This window comes from Perognathus longimembris, chromosome 4, assembly GCF_023159225.1.
Source record: "Perognathus longimembris pacificus isolate PPM17 chromosome 4, ASM2315922v1, whole genome shotgun sequence".
In the NCBI taxonomy this organism is placed as follows: domain Eukaryota; kingdom Metazoa; phylum Chordata; class Mammalia; order Rodentia; family Heteromyidae; genus Perognathus; species Perognathus longimembris.
The window spans coordinates 25407409-25429197 of NC_063164.1; the positions used below are offsets into that span (position 1 = coordinate 25407409).

The 21789-nt window shown below is 43.2% G+C and overlaps 1 protein-coding gene across 2 annotated transcripts in view; it reads right to left on the reverse strand.

The window, feature by feature from the left end:
• Nucleotides 1-3815: 3815 nt before the first annotated feature.
• Nucleotides 3816-21789, reverse strand: part of Nrp2 (neuropilin 2) — a 125538-nt gene continuing 107564 nt past the window's right edge. For both annotated transcript variants that reach the window (XM_048344898.1, XM_048344897.1), the window contains exons 16-17: nt 11972-12022; nt 3816-7165 (exon numbers count right to left, since the gene is read on the reverse strand). In XM_048344898.1, the coding sequence (XP_048200855.1) occupies nt 6861-7165; nt 11972-12022 (356 nt within the window). In that variant the 3' untranslated portion in view covers nt 3816-6860. The remainder of the gene's footprint in view (nt 7166-11971; nt 12023-21789) is intronic.

A 21789-nucleotide genomic window follows, 5' to 3' on the forward strand; every position in this document is an offset into this window, starting at 1 on the left:
GGATCTTAGATATCAGCCACCAGTTTACACTTTCTTTCATCTGGCGTGTGTGTGTGTGTGTGTGTGTGTGTGTGTGTGTGTGTGTGTGTGTGACTAGGGTTTGACCTGAGGTACTCCTACTTGCTAGGTTGGCACTCTGCCATGTGAGCTATGCCACCAGACCTGTTTTTTGTTGGCTCTTTGGAGATGGATCTAGAGAGATTTTCTGCTTTGACTGGCCTCTGAACTCAATCTTTCAGATCTCAACCTCCTGAATACATGGGATTATAGTCAGGAACCATAACGTACCAACTCTCTCTCTCTCTCTCTCTCTCTCTCTCTCTCTCTCTCTCTCTCTCTCTCTCTCTCTCTCTCTCTTTCTCTCTCTCTCTCTCTCTCTCTTGCCAGTCCTGGGGCTTGGACTCAGGAGTGAGCACTGTCCCTGGCCTCTCTTATTTTTGCTCAAAGCTAGCACTCTACCCCTTGAGCCACAGTGCTACTTCTGTCTTTCTTTGTTTATGTGGTACTGAGGAATCGAACCCAGGGCTTTGTGCATGCTAGGCAAGCACTCTACCACTAAGCCACATCCCCAGCCCCAGGTATGACTGAGCCACAGTCCCAGACCTCATACTTTTTGTTCCTTCTGCCTCAGCCTCCCAAGTGCTGAGATTGCAGACCTGTGTCACCATACCTGGTAAAAACTTCACTTTTATATAGTGCTTGTAAACCTGCTGGCACAGGCGCGCGCGCGCGCGCACACACACACACACACACACACACACACACACACACACACACACACCCCTGATCTCTTTCTCTGTCTCTTTTTTCCCCCCTGGCAGGAAAGGGAGAGGAAACAGGTGTCCCTCTCTGGATAAGCTGCAGAAACAATTTGGCTCGTGGCTCCTTTGGAGGTCTCTGGCTGGGGTCTCCAGGGAGAAGTGGGAAGGCGTGTTCTTCCGCCAGGCGCTGCCTCTCAGGGTCATGGTGGAAACTCAGGAATGAGGAGGGCCATGTCGCGTTGGGAGGTGGGGTGAGGAGCTGGCCAGGCAGGCTCAGGAATTTTGAGAGGAGGAAAATCCAAAGGCCAGTCTTGGCTTGGCCCCGAGGCCCTGAGGACCCCTGCCTGTTGGGTTGTTGAGGAGAATTGGCCTTCAAGTTCCTGGGAGGCCCTGAGGAAGACAGCAAGGTAGCACCAAGAACCCACAACAGGCAGCATGCAGAACCCTATTATTTCCTATTCAGACCCCCCCCCCCCTCCATGTCACACCCTGTGCCCGCGGAGAGATTTCCCCTAAGCATTCTAGTTAGCTGAGCCTGAGATGACAGCCTGAGCCTGTGAGAACTGGAATCAAGTCATTTCTCCACTGTTTTACACCTCCCCCCCACCTTGACACCCCATCCACACCACCAATGTAGTGGGGCAAAGATAGCCCTCTCTCCCTCCCTCCCTCACCCTGGTCCAGATGGATCCTTTTTCCCTCAAGAATGGGCCTGTTCCAACTGCACTTAACTGGCCTATGTCCCCTGAGGATTGGGTAAACATATCCAGAAGGATGCAGATAAGAAAAAAATAATCGTATGTAAACACTAGATGGCGAGGGACCAGGAGATGTTATTAGTTTATTAAGGCTTTAAAAATCCCCCAAAGCTCAACTAAAGCAAAGAAGAAATGTGCTTTCATTTTAACCTCTGTTCTTATCGCTAGGATCAGTAATACACTAGAACCTGGCATGTCAGGAGACTCATGATTTGGTGAAGATTATAGGAAGGGCAAAGCCAGAAGTTGTAGAGATTTGTTTGTGGTGACCCTCCGGGCCAAACAGTGGGGACTGGGTGATGGGTTGTGATGCCTATAGAAGAAGGAAAGCTAAGGAACTACAAAGATTCAAGAGTACCTCTTCATCCTGGCCTTCAGGTACGGTGTGATCTGGCTCTGCCTCCCCCCACCCTCCGCCTGCAGCCTGGTCTTGAGCATTGTTGACCTGTTTGTGTTCCTGAGAAGACATCAGCCTCCTTTCCACCTTTCCTTCAATCTGCAAAGCTTGTCTTGGTCTTGGGTATTTTGTTTAGGCTTCTTCTCTTTGTCCCTTTAAGATTTGGCTTAAATATCCTCTTCTCTGCTCACCGGTTCACAGGGAGAAATCTTGGTGATTTCTATCAGAACTACTGATTCATTATTGCCTTTGCATTTTCTGTAACTGGTCCTTTTTTTTTCTTTTTCTTTTGCCAGTCCTGGGCCTTGGACTCAGGGCCTGAGCACTGTCCTTGGCTTCTTTTTTGCTCAAGGCTAGCACTCTGCCACTTTTCTGGCCATTTTCTCTATATGTGGTACTGGGGAATCGAACCCAGGGCTTCATGTATACAAGGCAAGCACTCTTGCCACTAGGCCATATTCCCAGCCCTTTGTAACTGGTCCTTGTTCTACCTGCTTACCTGTAAATGAGAGAAGTGCTCAGAAAATATTTCTCAAATAAATGATTGGAGTTTGTTTCCTTTGGGGGATGGACAGGGCCTCAGAATGGAGGCAAACTTAGCTCTAGGTTATAGCTACACAGGAGGGGGTTCAGTATAAAGCTTCTCCCTCCACCTGCCTGGGAGCTTCACTGTATGAGCTAGGAGCACATGTGGCCTTTGTAAAGTCTTCTCTGTCCCAAATTTGGTTTGTTTTGAATCCAATAACCAATAGATGAAAAGGCTTTAGTTACTCTGTGAGGCTATGGTGGTTTTCATATTCTGTAGATCAGTGATTCTCTTTCATCCTTTCCTCCTCTCTCCCCCTCTCTCCCTTTCTCCTTCCCTTCCTTTTGTCCTCCCTCGCTCCCTCCCACCCTCCCTCCCTCCCTCCCTCCCTTCCTTCCTTCCTTCCTTCCTTCCTTCCTTCCTTCCTTCCTTCCTTCCTTCCTTCCCCTTTTCTTGGTTACTAGGATTTTAACTCAGGGCATTACTCCTGCCAGGCAGGTGTTCTACCACTTGAACCATGCATCTTGGGGTTTTTTTTTTGCATCTTGTTTTTTTGTTTCATTTTTCATTGTTTCATTGTTAAAAAATTATCTTATGTCTAAGTAGTTGTACATGAAGTTTATTAGTGCAGTGCAGTCATTTTTTGAATAGGGTCATGGATTCATGCCAGACTTGTGTAGACCACAGTCCTCTCCTCCTATTTACACTTTCCACATGGCTGTGATATCGTGTAGACACTACCATGCCTAGCTTTTTATTGAGTGAAATGAGATCTTGAAAGCATTTTGCCTGGGCTGACTTTGAATCCCAATACTTCTGATCTCTGCCTCCCAAGTAGCTAGCATCACAGGGATGAGCCACCTTACCTGGTGGACCAGTGGTTCTTAAGCTTGAAAATACACCAGAATTCCTCAGTGGGCTTGTTGAAATGCAAATCATAGGCCCTGTTCCTAGAGTTTGTAACTTAGTATACCAAAGATAAAGTCTAAGTTCCAAAAGGATGTTAATGTTCCTGGTCTAGGACCACACCTTGAGATGCACTACATAGAGAGACTGCTATATCCACTGAGAGGCTGCCTAGCACACACAGAGAAGGCAGCTGTCAGCAAGCTAGGAAGACAGGCTTCGTCAGATACCTAGTCTACTGGGGCTTTCATTATGGACTTTCCAGCCTCCAGAACTGAAAGCACTACATGTTTAAACTGCCCAGTATATGCTAGTCTGCTATTGCAGCCCAATTTGATACCAACAAGGCAAATGCTTCCTAGGACATAAAACATTCAGTGCTACAACCCAGGAAAAACACTGGGACAATTTGGTCACTTGAGTCCCAAGTCTCTTTGTGTCCAATAAAGACAGTGCAGGAAAATAGCTCTGGTATAATGTTTATTTAAATAGTAATCTTAAAAAGGCTTTATACAAATCATATAAACACAGTTTGACATTGTTTATTTTATTTTATTTTATTTTATGTTTTACATTGAAGAATCACAGTAAAAGCTCTCAAGTTCCCATGATCTGGCTCAGCCAGCAAATGGTCGAATACCTTTAACTGCAAACCCTGGAAAAGTTAATCTTCGGCATGACAGTTTAACTTTCCCCTTGTTTCCTTGTCATTCATGCTCATTCAATGGATCCTCATTTCTGTCAACTCCCCATTCCTGCCAAAGAGAGAAAGCAACCCTGTGGCCCTGTGGCCCACCTCATCCCGGAGAGCGTGGAGGTAATGTGTCATTCAGTACAAGGCAAAAAGGAGATCAATACTGTGAATTGGGCTTCCCAAAGGGAACAATTCAGGGAAACAGATCCACTGGCCCACCTGCAGATAAAGTGGACAAATGGACCAAGGTATCCCCTGTCCAAGTTAGAATTGGACCTAGCTGTCATTCTTCAGGTCTTCCACAAGCCTCTAGCAGTGGTGAGGTATCTACACGGAGCCCTGGGACCCTGCTTCTGTGTAGCCTACGGGGTCCCCCTCAGGGTCTCAAATCAACCAACGGTAAATATGCATGTAGGAGTTTTCGACAGATGAAGATTGAGTTGTACATAAATTAGAGGTGAATTGCAGGCCTGAGATGGAGCTGGTCTTTGGGGACTATCATCAAATGGCTCACCAGGTCAGAGTGGGCTAGGACTATACCCCACTTCCCCCGAGTGGGCTTTTGAACTTCTTCTGTGAGCTCCTTGGGGAATCCCAAGGACTTCCCAGTTTACTGAACACTGAGCTGCATGGGAGGGTGAAGAGGAGGGTGAACTAATAAAAAAAAAATCGCTTCTACTGCATGCCCCAATCAGAGGGCCGTCTATCACTAAGCGCTTGGGGCTGGATAGCTTCAATTTTCACCTCTAACTACCACTGTGCCAAAGAGTGCTGAGAGCAGCAGCTTCACTGGGGGAGGGGGAGTGCCCCCAGGTCAAAGTCACAACACCACCACGAAGTCCCACGTGACCACTCACAAACACAGTAGCTACAGAGAACTCAAAGGTGCGCAAAGACACACACATACACATGAACACAGAGTCGCCAGTATGAACGCTCCCTCTCTGCACACAAAACATTGTGACATTACTACTGGGACTAGCATTTTCGTAAGTTAAAGGAACCAGCCAGTCCCATTCACCCTACCCCTTTCACCTGGGTAGAAGACAAAATGAAATTGTAGATGATCATAGCAGCAAAATTGGCCTGACAGTTTAGCATGGTTGTGCCAGTGGCTGAGCATACTGGGTGGGTTTAAAACATGTTTCCAGCACACAGGCAATCAATCCTTAGGCATTACTACAAAGTCAAGACTGGGATCTTGATGCGGACAATCTTATCCTTCATACAGTTCCATTCTCTTCCTGATGCCTCCACTTTGGGAGCAGTTGAGAGGCAGCTAGGGCTGTGACGACCCTCTGGTAGTACAGCTCATTCCATTAGTAGGGCCAGCGGAGAGTTGGGAACCGGGAATGGAGCCATTGGGATTAGGAAAGGAGAAATGCCTTAACTTGTAAGCTATTTATGATTTCTACATAGAAGAAAAATACATTGGTTTTTTTCCTTCCTTTTTTTCCAAGGCACTTAATAAAAAACACATAAATAGGTGGGTGAGTGTGTGCACATGTGTACACACACACGCAAGGGTGTATGGATAGGAGTCTCAGTCTCTGGTGTCGAAGCAGTGTAGGGTCGTTCACTGTGTTTGCAGATCTCTGCTTAGAGGTTTGGAGAACTCTGGTTAGGTCTGCACACACTGCTCAGCCATTCCCACCAGATGATCATAGGGGCTAAGCATCTCCTCTCAGTGGTCCCTTCCATCCTGTGGTCACTGGTTACCACATCTCACTGAGGGAGGAAAAAAATGCCAAGAACCTGTCTCTTTCCACCTTGACTCTGAGACTATCCAATGGTGCTATTTCCTGGCACTTAGAAATTGGAACAGTAAGTGTGTGTGTGTGTGTGAATGCACGTGTGCATGTGCTATACACATGTGTGAATATGTATACGGTCAAGAAGTATAAGGAAGAGGGAAAAGAAAAGGCAAAAACCACCAGTAGAGGCTCCACAAGGGAGACCCCACAGCCACAAACTCTGGGTCTAGAACTCGAGATCAAGGAATGGCTCCGATTCACAAAGCACTTTAAGGCTAGTCCGCTTCTAATGTGGAAGTGTATCTATGAATTTTGACAAGTGAAGTTTCCTTTTCCGTTTGTTTTAAATGGTACATAAGAAATAGCTGTTTAAGCTGACCCTCGAAATGGCAATTTTTCCCCTGGATAAAAAAAGTTAAAGGCAACAACATCCTACTTAAATACTAGGACTGGAAACGGTAGCTTGTGGTTAGCTTGGCAGAACCTACATACACCACAGCAAACTCCTCAAGTGGCGAGACCATCCAAGCATGGATGGGACAAGCTGGGTGGCCTGGAGTTTTGCTTTATTTGAGGTTTATTTCTGAAGATGGAAAGGCTGAAAAGACCCCTTGCTTTTCAAGTGTTGATGAGAGAAAGTGGAGCATTCTATAATTCCTGCTCCACTTTTCTATGAGAAGTTACTCTCTTCTGCCTCCGAGTTGCTCACAGACCAAAGAAATATCATACCAATAATTAATAATAATAATAATAAACCCACAAACAAAATAGAACTGTGACCCCCAAAGAGATGAGCTCCTGTCTTTGTCCCAGCAGGGAACATGGTCTCCTTCCTGCAAAGACTTGGCCACTGCAGTCCTACTTGAGCGACAGTCCCCATCCATCTTAGCCGCATCTCCCTTCCTCCCTAGGCTCTCTCGTCTTTCCTGTCCATACCTTCGGTATTCTGGATCGGTGTGATCAAGATTATGGCATTCAGTTTCCAAAGGGCAGGGGGGGGAATGTAATCTTCACCAGCCCCTCTCCCTGGAATGAAATGTCAGGTGTGATTCAGGTACAATCTGTCAGGCCTCCGAGCAGCACTTCTGGTGGTTCATCTTGACCTTGTGCTTGAGGCCGTCATATAGCTCAAAGTTATAGTTCTCTAGCGTGGTGCAGCTTCGGGAGCTGAGGCCCGAGTAGGAACAGGTGCAGTAGAGCAGGAGCCCCGCACAGGTGGCTCCCAGGAGCACACCCAGTGAGCTCATGGCGATGATGGTGATAAGGATAGGGTCAAGTGTATACAGCCAGCTCTTTTCTTTGTCTGCCGAGGGGGCACCAGCTCCCAAGGTGGGCGAAGAAGAGTTCTTCCAGTCCACGTCGTACTCATCTATGGCACAAAACACATGAGTTGTTTTCAGGGTGAAATCACACAAACCTGTCCATCCCGAGCTGCTTTGGAGCATAGTAGTAAGTAGTAATAATTTGGGAACCCAAATTCAAAGCCATGTCCTACCTGTGCCATTTTGTACAAGCTTTTTAACCTGAGAGAGGTTCTTTAGTTGGACAATGGACTGGATTGTTAGAGTAAATGAAGGGATATTTATTAAGTGCTTGGTTTGTGACATGTAGTGGTTACTGTCTAAATATTTGATGTTTAAATACCCTGGTTGGAACATTCCTGAATATAATCAAGGCAGTTTATGACAAACCAACAGCAAGCATAACTCTAAATGGTGAAAAACTAAAGCCATTCCCTTTAAAATCAGGAACAAGGCAGGGATGTCCACTCTCTCCCCTTCTCTTCAACATAGTACTAGAATTCCTAGCCAGAGCAATTAGGCAAGAAGAAAATATAAAGGGGATCCAAATAGGAAAAGATGAAGTTAAACTTTCTCTCTTCGCAGATGACATGATCCTATACCTAAAGAACCCCATAGACTCTACGCCCAAGCTACTAGAGCTGATCCAAAACTTTGGCAAAGTAGCCAAATAAACCCTCAAAAATCAACGGCCTTTCTCTATGCTAACGACCCAAAGACCGAGGCTGAAATCAGGAAAGCAACTCCTTTTGCAATAGCCCCCAAAAACATAAAATACCTAGGAATAACCTTAACCAAAGAAGTGAAAGACCTCTTTGACGAGAATTTTAAAAGCTTGAAAAATGAAATTAAGTCAGAACTAAGGAAATGGAAAAACCTCCCATGCTCCTGGATTGGGAGGATTAATATAATCAAAATGGCAATATTGCCAAAGGCTATCTACAAATTCAATGCAATACCCATTAATATCCCAACACCATTTTTTAATGAAATAGAGGAAGCAATCCAGAAATTCATATGGAACAACAAAAGACCTAGAATAGCAAAAACAATCCTAAGCAGAAAGAACAGTGCTGGCGGAATTACAATACCCAACTTCAAGCTGTATTATAAAGCTATAGTAATAAAAACAGCTTGGTATTGGCACCGGAACAGGCCTGAAGACCAATGGAACAGAATTGAAGACCCAGAAATGAACCCACAGAACTATGCCTACTTAATCTTTGATAAAGGAGATAAAACAATATTTTGGAAGAAAGATAGCCTCTTTAACAAATGGTGCTGGCAAAACTGGTTCAACACATGCAACAAACTAAAACTAGATCCTTATATATCACCCTGCACCAAAATCAATTCCAAATGGATTAAAGACCTCGAAATCAAAACAGACACCCTGAAAACACTAAAGGAAGGAGTAGGAGAAACACTTGGGCTCCTTGGTGCAGGACGGAACTTCCTTAACAAAGACCCAGAAATGCTACAAATCAAAGAAAGGTTGGACAAATGGGACTGCATCAAACTGCAGAGCTTCTGCATGGCAAAGGACATAGCTCGCAAGATAAACAGAAAGCCCACAGACTGGGAGAAGATCTTTACCGGCCATTCAATGGACAAAGGCCTCATATCTAAAATATATGCAGAACTAAAAAAAATTACCTTCCTCCAAAACAAAACCGCAAAGAACCAATAGCCCCCTCATCAAGTGGGCTAACGACTTACTAAGAGACTTCTCTGATGAGGAAATGAGAATGGCCAAGAGACATATGAAAAAATGCTCTACATCACTGGCCATAAAAGAAATGCAAATCAAAACAACATTGAGATTCCATCTCACCCCAGTAAGAATGTCATATATCAAGAAAACTAACAATAACAACTGTTGGAGGGGATGTGGCCAAAAGGGAACCCTACTTCATTGTTGGTGGGAATGTAAACTGGTTCAGCCACTCTGGAAAGCAGTATGGAGATTCCTCGGAAGGCTAAATATAGAACTCCCCTATGACCCAGCAACCCCACTTTTGGGTATCTATCCAAAAGACCACAAACAAAATCACAGTAAAGCCACCAGCACAACGATGTTCATCGCAGCGCAATTTGTCATAGCTAGAATCTGGAACCAACCCAGATGCCCCTCAGTAGACAAGTGGATCAGGAAAATGTGGTACATATACACAATGGGATTTTATGCCTCTATCAGAAAGAATGACATTGCCCCATTTGTAAGGAAATGGAAGGACTTGGAAAAAATTATACTAAGTGAAATGAGCCAGACCCAAAGAAACATGGACTCTATGGTCTCTCTTATTGGGAATAATTAGTACAGGTTTAGGCAAGTCACAGCAGAGGATCACAAGAGCCCAATAGCTATACCCTTATGAACACATAAGATGATGCTAAGTGAAATGAACTCCATGTTATAGAAACGATTGTTATATCACAGTTGTAACTACTTTCAACGTTCCATGTGTATCTGTAGCTTCTATTATTGATGATGTTCTTGTATCACCTTCCTGTGGTTGTACCTATACTATCTCTGTAATCTTATCTGAGTATATTGGAAACCGTGTATACTGGTATTAGAACTAGGAAATTGAAAGGGAATACCAAAATTGAGAGACACAGGGTAAAAAAAGACAAACAACTCCAAAAGCAATACTTGCAAAACTGTTTGGTGTAAGTGAACTGAACAACTCATGGGGGGAAAGGAAAAGGAGGAGGAGAGAGGGAGGTATGAGGGATGAGGTAACAAACAGTACAAGAAATGTATCCAGTGCCTAATGTATGAAACTGTAACCTCTCTGTACATCAGTTTGATAATAAAAATTTGAAAAAAAAACCAAACAAACCAAATGCTCTGAAAAACTAGAAAAAAAATACCCTGGTTGACATTAGATAAGCTCAGATTTTAAATTCCCTCCCTCCCTTCCTCCCTTCCTCCCTCCCTCCCTCGCCCCCTCCCTCCCTTCTTTCCTTTCTTCCTTCTTTGTAGTGCTTGGTACCAAACCTATGTATTCTAAGCAGTTGTGCTACTCCTGAGCTATATAGCCCTGGGCCCCAGATCTTAACAGGACATTAAGGGTGCCTGTGGACCTTATGTTCTAGGAATCCATTTATCTTTGCCATCACATCCCTCACTTCCAACTGCTTCAAGTTAAATCAAAGGACAGGTTGGATTATTTTTACATAATGAGCTACTCTGTGTTTGCATTCCTAGCCATATAAGCATATTTTTTCCAAGCCACCAGAACTCTGTTAGCATGCGTAGCTTAAATTGCAACCTCAGCCCATTCCTGTTGAAGTTCAAATCCCTAGTACCTCACAATGTGATTTTACTTAGAGATAGGGTCTTTACAGAAGTAAGCGAGTTAAAATGATTCCATTTGGCTAGGCTTCAATCCAATATGACTGTTGTCTTTATGGAAAGGGGAATTTAGGCATGGACAGGCATGCAAAAATACCATGTGGGCACAAAAATACCATCTATATGAGAGAGAAAGATGAGGGAGGGTGCTTCCCTCATAGTTCTTGGACAACCTTGTTCACAACTTGATCTTGATTTTTCAGCCCCTAGAACTGTGAGGATATAAATTGCTGTTGTTGAAGGTACCTCCTTTGTGGTACTTTCATAGCAGCTCCCTAGCCTTGTATTTCTATTGTGTAAGGCCAAGGCATGACCAAGTTCAGGGCTCTTAGAATCTCCTAAGTATTCCATGAAGAAAGCAAAGTTAGCCCCCACCTCTCTCTCTCTCTCTCTCTCTCTCTCTCTCTCTCTCTCTCTCTCTCTCTCTCTCTCTCTCTCTCTCTCTCAAAGAAATTAGGTGGCCAGGAATTTCACTCCAGCACTAAGTCAGCAAGCAGTTAAAGCAAGCATAGGAGCCAGGCTCTCTGCATCTTCATCTCTTGTTCCTTCCACTTCCAAACAGGGTTTCTGCCCCCTTGGTCTACTTCAGGCTCCCCATGTAGGTCAGTCATGCACTTTTGCCCATAAAAGGAGAGCTGGACTGGGTTTTGCAGAAAGAGCCTGCATCCAGTGAACAAGGTGCTGTTTGGGTTTGTCACTCCTGTTTCTATAACTACACTTGAAGCTTTTGGTTAAGGTCAGGTTAAAAGCAGCGACTGTATAAACTGCTCTTGTTAAATGCATCAATCTTGATCTGAAGTTTTTCTTGTGGTGGAATGCTTGCTGTTGAGTCTCATGGAGACCAACTTTGGCACTCAGAGAAGCCCGGAGTGACCTGTGCTGCTCTGACTTGAGAAAGAAGTTGCATCTGCAAATTTGTTTTGAATTTGTTTTGGTTAGGACTCTTACTTCAGCCTCTTGATGTTTGTCAGTAGAAGTGCAAAAATAGGGCTTGGCATAAATATGGAAACAGAAGGTGGGTGGTAGTGTGAACAAACCCCTAAGTCTTCAGCATTGAAGGTTTGGAGTCTTGGATAATTATGGCGAATGTCCCTCTGTCCCCAAGCCATGAAACTGGGGGCCTCCATAGGCCTGGGAGAGTACTCACATCCACCATCATTCACTTCATCCCCTTTTAAAAAGGAGGAGGTCAGAAAGTTCTAGCAGTGACAGGTATTGATGAGCTCACTTTTCACTTCTAAAGGGTTTATCCAAATTTGAAGTCCATTGATATGGAAACTTGCCTGTTTCAGATTAGGTAAAGGGAACTCAATACATGTTCTAAATCTCTATGTATGACCTTGACAAAGCAATCGATGTTTGCTTCATTCTCCTCTGAACCCTTGTTCATTTATATTTCTGATGGATTGTTCTACATTTTGGCCCTCTACTCCCCTAAGAATGATTGTTACTTATGTCTTTTTAACCAAAGTTAAACTACATACTTATCTGCTAAAATCATAGTGATACTTACCATCAATTTCATATTCAGAGCCCTCTCCCCCATGTATTTCTGGGATGTCCACTATAATGAAAAAAAAAAAAACCAACAACAACCAAGTTATAATGAGCTCTGTCACCAAAGCGAAAAGGCAAGGACTCAATTTTTCGGAGATAGATTTTCCATTATGGCAGGAAGTTACAGAATCATATCTACTTCCAGGTCATTTAGTATTTACATTATTGGGTTGTTTCTCCTGTGAATAATCTGTCTTTACTTTCAATGACAGCCAGAAAAACAGAAACAGTAGAAAAGGTCAGAATGATGAAAGAGGTGACATGGATGAAGATGCACTGTGCTCCTAAATTGACATGTTGAATTGAAATTCGTTTGTACAACCACTTGAAGATAATAATTAATCATAATATTAATAATAGTAATTCTTTTAAAAAGTCAGGTCTTCAGTGCCAAGTCACTTGTGACTTAAGAATGGCGGTCATTCATTACCAGTGTTGTTTGGGTTTTATTGAAAGCAATTTCTCCGTCAGCATTATGCTGATACCTACATAGCAAACTACACCTCCTTGTATGCATGTCCCTAAGGGGACACAAAGTACCAGAGTCTTTCTTTTCTGGATTTCAAGTAAACATACTGCCATTACCATCTTTTTTTTAACATAGGAGTAAAACTGGAAAAAATGTCATAATGCCTGTCCACCTTCACACCTGGGTGGTAATATCTCTCATCTTTCTAGTTCAGGTTAGTTTTCCTGTTGGCTTTCTTCGCAGTTCAGAATAGATTATCCCTGGTCATCTAATCTAACCAGCCCAGGCTTGCATAGAACTAAGTTAATTTACTCTGATTTTTTTTCAATAGCATCATTGCATTCCTTCATCATCTTCTTTCTTTAGGATTTTTTACTTTTGAGAGAGAGTGGTACCAGTGGTTTTTCCATTCATGTTATTGTCCATCTTACAGAGCCAAACAAAATTATCCATCTAACATGTAAACTGTTTAAAAAGAGAAAAACCAAACATGTATCAAAAAGAGCAGGGTCTTATCATGTCTTCCTATCTTTGGAGCTAATTATGTCTTTCCAACTCAAAATGGTCCCACTGAATGTATGTAGGTCTATAGGAGTTTTCTTCAAACTAGAGTCAGAACAGCACTCAAAATCTCCATCAGCGAAAGTATAAAACAAGAAGAAACAAAGACTTTCAGTCCCAAATGTCTTGCTCATCAGCACTACACCTCAGGGAAGATCTACTTGACCATGAACTAAACTGAGTTCAATTTATCACTGTCACCCTTGAAAGCCAGTCTTTCTCTGGAAGTGGTGGTTTGAATCATATTAGAAGTCTTCTTCATGCCTGGCCAGAGTGCCCAAAGCCCATTCTCATCCTCTCCATCTCCAGTAAGGGATGCACAGCACAACCTGCCAAGGGCCCACTTGAAAGGATCAATGCCATGTGGCACCAATCCTCCATAAATCCAGCCCATCCTGGAATGTTACAGCATAGCAACTGGCACCTGCAGGCCATTCCATCTTTCTCACCTCAATGCCCATCTCCTGCATTATTCTCCCGGCCCCCACCAAGCAGGCTGTTTCCTTGGAATGAAGATGTGAACACCCTTGAACAAGAGGCAGGTGGTGTCTGTCACAGGGATGAATTGAGTTTGTGAAATTCAATGCAGAGGTTCTATTTTTTTAATGTTACATATATGTATATATATTTATACGTATAAATATATATATATACATATATATGTACATGGCAGAAAACCATCACACTTCTGACGATGGTTTTGATGGGCTGCTCCAATGTCTTAATATCTTCACAATTAAAAGATGCAGAGAACACTGGATAAGAATATGTGAATCAGACGAGGACAAGAACTGTGAGGCTCCTGCCAGTGACTTTGGAGCCAAATTTTGTTCTTGTTTTTAGGGATTTGGTCTCTGCCAAGGATTTGATAAATTTTTGCAGACTAGAAAGCTACCCTGCTCCATCTCAAAACCTCAGGAAAGAAGGCTGCAGGTACTGTTGATCGTGGGCTGGAAGGAGGTGGATGTGGCATTGATCTTGGAGGAAAAATGGTAATAGATGGTAATGACTTGGAGAAGAAGATCTAATTCCAGGAGATCGTATCATAGCCTCTTTCTTGTCTCTGGAGGCCTAGGATGAAATGACATGACTTCCCAAGGATTGGCCCATTTCATAGTTTCTGTAGATGCAACTGCCTAGATACAGTCGAGATTTCTCCCTTTGTGAATCAAAGGCCACTTAAGGTGAGGAAGAACACTTTAGGGATTGACTTTGCTTTATGTGTAATCACTGCTCCCAGGGGTTTAGGTGAGTAGGAAGGGGGTCAAGAAAAGGATAAGTTAATCAACTTTTTCAAAAGCACATCTGTTCACCAAGCCTTAAAGAAAGAATGCTACACTGGGGAAAACTCAAATAAAGGGAGCATTTGTACAAAAAAGCAATTTACTTTGATAGCAATTTTCTCTAGTCCCATTGCTCCTATTCGTGATATCTGCGTTTGATTAAGAGCTTTCTTTCTCAAAGAAATCTCTTTGCCCTTCACAGGCCACTTTCCTTTTCTGTTGAGCCCAATAGGCAAAACTCTGTTTCAGGATGTGGGCAGTAAGGAATGTGGCTCTCCCATTGGGTCCCTGTAGTTCTAGCAAAAGAAAAAAAAAAGGCAGGTGGGGCAGGGTGCTTGCCAGGAGGAAATCCATGGGGAAGAGGGAGGGATGGACTCACTGTGGGACAGCAGGATGAATGATGAGCTAGGAGCTACAGGCATGGAGTGGAGCCGCATGTCTGTGACAGTGGGGAATGACAGACATAGGATGATGTGTCCAGTTAGAAAAATGAGGGTAGGTATCAGGAAATGGTAGGGGGCCAGGGATGAAGACTTAATATTCTGTCTTAATAGGGGAAAAACTTGGAGAAGACCGTCCCAGGCTCTGTATCAATCCAAGGGTGTGCTTATGAATATGGGATGGACTAGGGAGTGGAATGGGCCACACTGCTACAAGAGCTCAGGTCAAGAACAGGTCTCGCCACCCACAAAACTTCCATTTTCCACCTCTGTGCTCACACTACTCTGTTTCCTTTTTAGCCATATGGGTGCTCAATCTCAGGGTGCTCTGATGCCAAGGTCTGAATGCGGACTCTCCCATACTGTGTTAGGGACAGCAGAGACCACCAAGTCTGCATTCAAGTTCTCTGGGTGGGTAGGATGTTGTAAGTACCATCGTGTCTCTTCATGTCCATTCTAATGGGCACTAAGCATCTGCCTTGTCCCGGATGCTGTGTACTCTCTGTTTGGCTATAACACTGGCATATCAGTCTGGTGGGAATGCATGAGGGTGTCATCAATTGCTTTGTTGGAAATTTGGAGCTACATTTTTTTTCTATGATAACATCACCCAGAAAGGAAAAGATGAACTATATTGTCCTTCAAAGGGACTCTTCACTAAGTAATGAACCAACTGTCTGTCATGAAGAGGGTTTGCTAGGTGTCCAGATGTCACACTGAGGACATCTAGTGTGACTATGGCTGAGTCTGGGCTTCGAAGCTACACTCAGGAGACCAGTCATCAGTGTGGCTCAGATGCACAGACCCACCCACCCACCCACACCACAAGAGCGGAAAAGCAAAGCAGGTATTTGTGGAGGGTGCTCTATGTCCACCAGAGGGATTCAGCAAATGAGGCTGAGCCAATGCTGGCAAAGATGGAGTGGTGGGAGAAGAATGATTCAGTGTGAAGGCTGCTGCAAGGTGGGCTTGGGGAATTCTGTTTCCTTATCTGTTTGATTGACAGAAATGTTTTCGAACCTGGCACAGGAAACTTCCCATCCTTGCACAGGTCTCTTGATTTGGGGCGTGTATTCATCTCTATCAGACCCACCAAGGAATTCAAAGACATTGCTTTGCTCAGCCACTAATTTTCTAACTTGTATTTTATCTACATGTGAGGCAGACCTCTGCCCCACTGTCTTCAACATCAGGTGCTACAGACTAGCACAGGGAGAGGAAGACATGAGCTCAGGATCAATATAGAGACTGGATAGAGTTTGAGTAACCAAAGAGGCAGGGTAGTTACTAATGAAAAACACAAACAACACAGTGGAAGTATGGTTCATGTGGTAGAGTGCCAGCTTAAATGAAAAAGCCAAGTGAGGGCAAAGGGCCCTGAGTTTAAGCTCTAACAAACTACTCCCCTTCTTCCCCTTTCTCCCCTACCCCCCTTTTGCAATGGCAATCTCCAACTAAAGAGTCCTCCCTTCCCCCCTTGCAGGATAGAGAGACAGACGGTGCATGGTGAAAAGTGACTTCAGGGACTCTCAATCCCTTGTCCTGATTTTTCAGAGTGAAGGACATGGTGGCTAGTTATGAAAATATCCAAGGACTATTCTAGACATACTATTATCCTAGAAGAGCCAAGTATTCTCTAATATCCTGGTCAGCAGATTGCAACACTATGGCACGGACGGTGAGCAGCCATACCAAGTCACAAGTGGGAACTCCTCTAGTGAAATATGTTTCTCCCCAAGGGGTCTGGAATGATGCCTAGTGTTGTAAGACCACACATGCTATTCAGGGGAAACAGCCCCATGGCACTGCACGTTGCAGCTGGGAAATTCCCACCAAGTGTGGTTTAAGGTCGCCAATTAGAATGCTTCCAATAAGAATAATGCTTTCTATTCATCTCTCTCTCTCTCTCTCTCTCTCCACACACACACAGACACACAGACACACAGACACACAGACACACACACACACACACACACACACATCTTTCCTCTCCTCATTTTCTTCCTTCTTCTAAGTTCAGATTCTTGGGGTGGGGGCATTCACATTTTCTTCACTAATTTCTTTCTTTCTAGTTTCTCATAGGAAACTTTCAACATTCACTTTTTTTTCTTATTTATTGTCAAAGTGATGTACAGAGAGGTTACAGTTTCATACGTTAGGCATTGGATACATTTCTTGTACTGTTTGTTACCTCCTCCCTCATTCTCCCCTCCCCCCTCCGCCTTTCCCTCTCCCCCCATGAGTTGTTCAGTTGGTTTACACCAAACAGTTTGTCTTTTTATCCTGTGTGTCTCGATTTTGGTATTCCCTTTCACTTTTCTAGTTTTAATACCAGTATATACAGTTTCCAACATACTCAAATAAGATACAGTGATAGTGTAGGTACAACCACAGGAAGGGGATACAAAAAGATCATCAACAATAGAAGCTACGGTTTCACATGGCATGTTGAAAGTAATTACAACAGTGATATATCACTCGTTTCCATAACATGGAGTTCATTTCACTTAGCATTATCTTATGCATTCATGGGGGCATAGCTATTAGGCTCTTGTGATCCTCTGCTGTGACTAGCCTAAACCTGTGCTAATTATTCCCTATGAGGGAGACCATAGAGTCCATGTTTCTTTGGGTCTGGCTCATTTCACTTAGCATAATTTTTTCCAAGTCCTTCCATTTCCTTACGAATGGGGCAATGTCATTCTTTCTGATAGAGGCATAAAATTCCATTGTGTATATATACCACATTTTCCTGATCCATTCGTCTACTGAGGGGCATCTGGGTTGGTTCCATATTTTAGCTATGGCAAATTGTGTTGCGATGAACATTGTTTTGCTGGTGGCTTTAGTGTGTTCTTGTTTGTGGTCTTTTGGGTAGATGCCCAAAAGTGGGGCTGCAGGGTCATAGGGCAGTTCTATGTTTAGCCTTCTGAGGAATCTCCATACTGCTTTCCAGAGTGGCTGAACCAGTTTACATTCCCACCAACAATGAAGTAGGGTTCCCTTTTGGCCACATCCCCTCTAACATTTATTATTGTTAGTTTTCTTGATATAGGACATTCTTACTGGGGTGAGATGGAATCTCAATGTTTCAACATTCACTTTTTACGGCTTGATCTATGGTGAGCATATTGGCCTTGGTAGCACTTTGTTTACTTTCTGTATTATAGAGGCGCTTCACAAGATTGTCAGGGAAGTGAGCAGTCTGTTCCAAACCACTGGCTACTCTGGGATAAATAACTGAAGGCAGTCAGTCCCTGGGTCACTTGCATGTAAATTATTCTGGGATACTGACATGTGTTGGTTTTCTTTGAAGAGTCCTTCCCATGCCAACTCTGAGCACTGGTTAAGAGGCCAGGGCTGCCATGTAGAAGATTGGGCAGAGACTCAGTGTAAGTATTGCCTGATGCCCAAAGGGAGATAGTCTAGGACATAGAGGCACACTAAGCTAGCAGCAGCCATTGACTTTCATTTCGCATCAGTGAGCACCTTCAGCAGTCTCTGTGACCCGAGACTCAAGTGTGCTTGCTCCTCTAGTGTGCTCTCTCCTCTCGGCCTCCGCTCAAGAATTACCCCTGAACAGGGATTCTATCATCTTTTTTTGGGGGGGTGGTTAAGAACTGTCCAAGGGTCTTTCTGTGAGTGTTGCTGCTTGAGGTACACAGGGAAGTTCTAACCAAAATGCCTCTACCATCCCTCAGTGCTTACTGCCTTTTCTTCACCCAGTTCTTCTGCCTTCCAGAAGTGGTCATTCTGGGAACTCACCTAGAAGACCATTTTAAAAAAGGCAGAGAAATAGAAGCCACAGTTTCCAGGTTTTCAACACTTATTGACTGGGCATAGGACCCACTTCTATTTATTGGAGACATGAGAACTTAGCAAGTGGATAACTGGGGCCCCTAGTCTTAAGCCTCCACTTTCACTGAAGCTGGACATATGAAGCTCTATGGAAAGCCACTCTTGGACTCTCTACTGGGCCTACCAAACTTCAACTAGCCTTCAAAGTATCTAATAGCCTCTTACAGGAAACCACTGGAATTATTCATGTTCACAGGTATTGAGTGTCATCGCTTCAACTTTAAAGATGAAATGGAGGAAGGAGGGTGGGGAAAAATGCAGTAAGCCATTGAACATATCAACAGCAGAAGTGAGAATAAGTCACAGATTTCAACACCTTCTGCAGGGCCTGTGATTTATTTGGGATAAGCTCTTAGCCACTTGGAGTCTTTGTTGCATTACAGTTCAAGTTCCTGATCCCCCATGGGCCAGCTAAATCATTGGATTGTTCTCCTGGAAGTTGCCTTCAGACAATTCTCTGAGACATTATTCTGTTTTAGTCCCGGCAGGAAATGCAACCCTGGGAATCTCAATAAACCAGAACAATGGAGGACTAAGGAGATATTTCTTGGCACTTCAAAATGTTTAATTCGGCTTAACATTTAGCATTGGCTCAAGGTCCTCCCTCCACATAACACTTCATAGCCCTAATTTGGTTTGTTCATCCCCAGTTGCAAAGAGGAGCCAGACATTCAGATGTTGATTTGAACTTTGCCAGATCTCCCCTGCTAGAAAGCTGGGCTGCTTGAGATCTGTTCATTCAACCCCTTGCTGGGTTTGGCTTGACAAATATAATGATCCCCTACCCCCAAATATCCTTTATCATAGATTTCTATCTCTTGGGCTATAGCCAAATCTGTGCAAAGTCACAGAAAAAAATAATTTTTTGGAGTCCTTTTTTCATTTGCTATTTCTTTACTTATTTTTTTTTAAAGTTTTATTGTGGAGGTAATGTACAGAGGAGCTACATGAGTCAGGTAATGGGTGCAGTTAAAAAACACATAGGTTTCAAATGTGAAAAGGGCAGAGAGGGCGTGGCATGCAATTATTGGAGGAATTCAATATTGAATTTAGTCATTATTTGCTTTCACTTTAGTTGAATAACTCTGAGGAAACAATAAAAAAGATTTGGAAATAGTGAGTACCATCAAGAGGGTTGTAAAATGACCCAATAATACATTCAAGTATGGACGTGGATGTGCAGCTGGGGCAAGAAAGCATCTACTGAGCTCCAGCAATGGTGTGCAAACAGCTAGAGAAATGCTTAGCTATAAAGGTAGTCTTGACAATTGTGCAGGCTAGATAAACTCAGAAATCCTTCAGGGAGAAAATTCTGGAATTTTTTTTTTTACTATAATTCTTTGAAAAATTAAAAGAGAGAGCTTTCCCAGTCCCCAAAGAAGATATTTCAACAAGAAATCGGTACTTGGCACTTCTTTCACTGGGGATAAAATGAGGGAGGGGGAGTTCTTTTTCTGTGTGTGTGTGTTATCATTTTTTCTTGAGATGCAAGGGGGAGGATTCCTCTCTTTCTTTTTCCTTTCTTTCCCTCCTTCCCTCCCTCTTTGTTTCTTTCTGTCTTTCTTTTCCTTATTCCTTCTTTCATAACGGGGTTTTAAATCTGAGCCTTGTGTTTGTTAGGCAAGTGCTCTACCGTTTGAGTCATACCTCACAGTCTTTTTAAAATTTCAGTTGTCTTTCAGATAGGGCTTCTCCCTTTTGCCTAGACTTTTCACTATAATCTCATTACCTTGTAACTGGGATTATAGGCACGGAACATCATTACTAGCTTAGGAAAAATTCTTATAACTTTATATTTCAGGGAATTTTTCCCAGTAGTGGACTTTGACATTTCTCATATCCTGTAGGCTGAGTATTGAGGAGGTACTGTGTTAGCCAGCTCTTTATTTCTCTGTGATAAAATACCTGAGAAAAACAATTTAAAGGAGGAAATGTTTACTCTGAGTAATAGTTTCAACCATGGCTGCTTAGCTCCATTGTGTGAGCTTATAGCAAGGCAGAACTTCATGGTAGAGAGGGCATAGCAGAGCAAAGCCACTCACCTCATGAAGGCCACTGAAGACAGGAGAGGGAAGAGGAGGAAGAGGAGGAGGGGGGGTGGTAAGGGGGAACAAATAGGGGAGAAGAGAGGAGAAACAGAGTCAGAGGGAGATGAGCCAGGCAGGAGCCAGGTCCATGATATATCCTTCAAAGACACTCCGCTAGTGGCCTAAATTCTCCAACCAGGCCTCACATTTGTACTTTTTTCTACTTCTAAGGCTTTTCAAAAAAGGTGATGTACAGAGGGTTTACAATTACGTAAGTCAGATGGTGAGTACATTTCTTTCTAGACAGTGTTACCTCACTTGCTTCCATTCTTTTTTATTTTTATTTTTGGCTACCATCCCCACCCACAAGTTATGTAGTTCACTTTCAGCATAGTGTGAGTTTTGGGGAATACGTTACATACAAACGACAACAAATGCATATACTAGCAAATCATTCAGATGGAATGGTTTGGTAAAACCTTGGTCAATTGGGAGCATGGAGCTGAAGAATCAAAATGACAGCAGCTCCTATTGTAAATATATATATATATGTAAATATATATATATATATATATATTTATATATATGTTTCCTTAGCTGGGCACTGGTGGCTCACGCCTGTAATCCTAGCTACTCAGAAGGCTGAGATCTGAGAATCAAGGTTCAAAGTCAGCCCAGGCAGGAAAGTTCAGGAGAGTCTTATTTCCAATTAACTACCAGAAAACTGGAAGTGGATCTGTGACTCAAGTGATAGATTGTTAGTCTTGAGCAAAAGAGCTCAGGGACAATGCCCAGGCACCCGAGTTCAAGCCTTATGACTGTCAAACAGAATTTTTAAAAATGACATCTTCTTAAAAATTGTCTCTCTTATTACAAATCCTTGAGTTAAAAAAAAATCTCATTCACATGTATGTAACCATCTCTGCTATACTGAAAAGTATACTTATACTTTGCTATACTTAAAAGCTTTGCAAAAAAAAAAAAAGCTGAGTTCTTCTGCACACAAAGATGAATAATTCTCCAAAGAGGTACCTCTTCTCACCCATTTAAGGGAAGGTTTCCCCAGATGCTTGCTAATGCCCAAAGGCAGTAATTCCAGCAGAATGATGCTGCTGAATTTAAATGGTTGCTTGTGA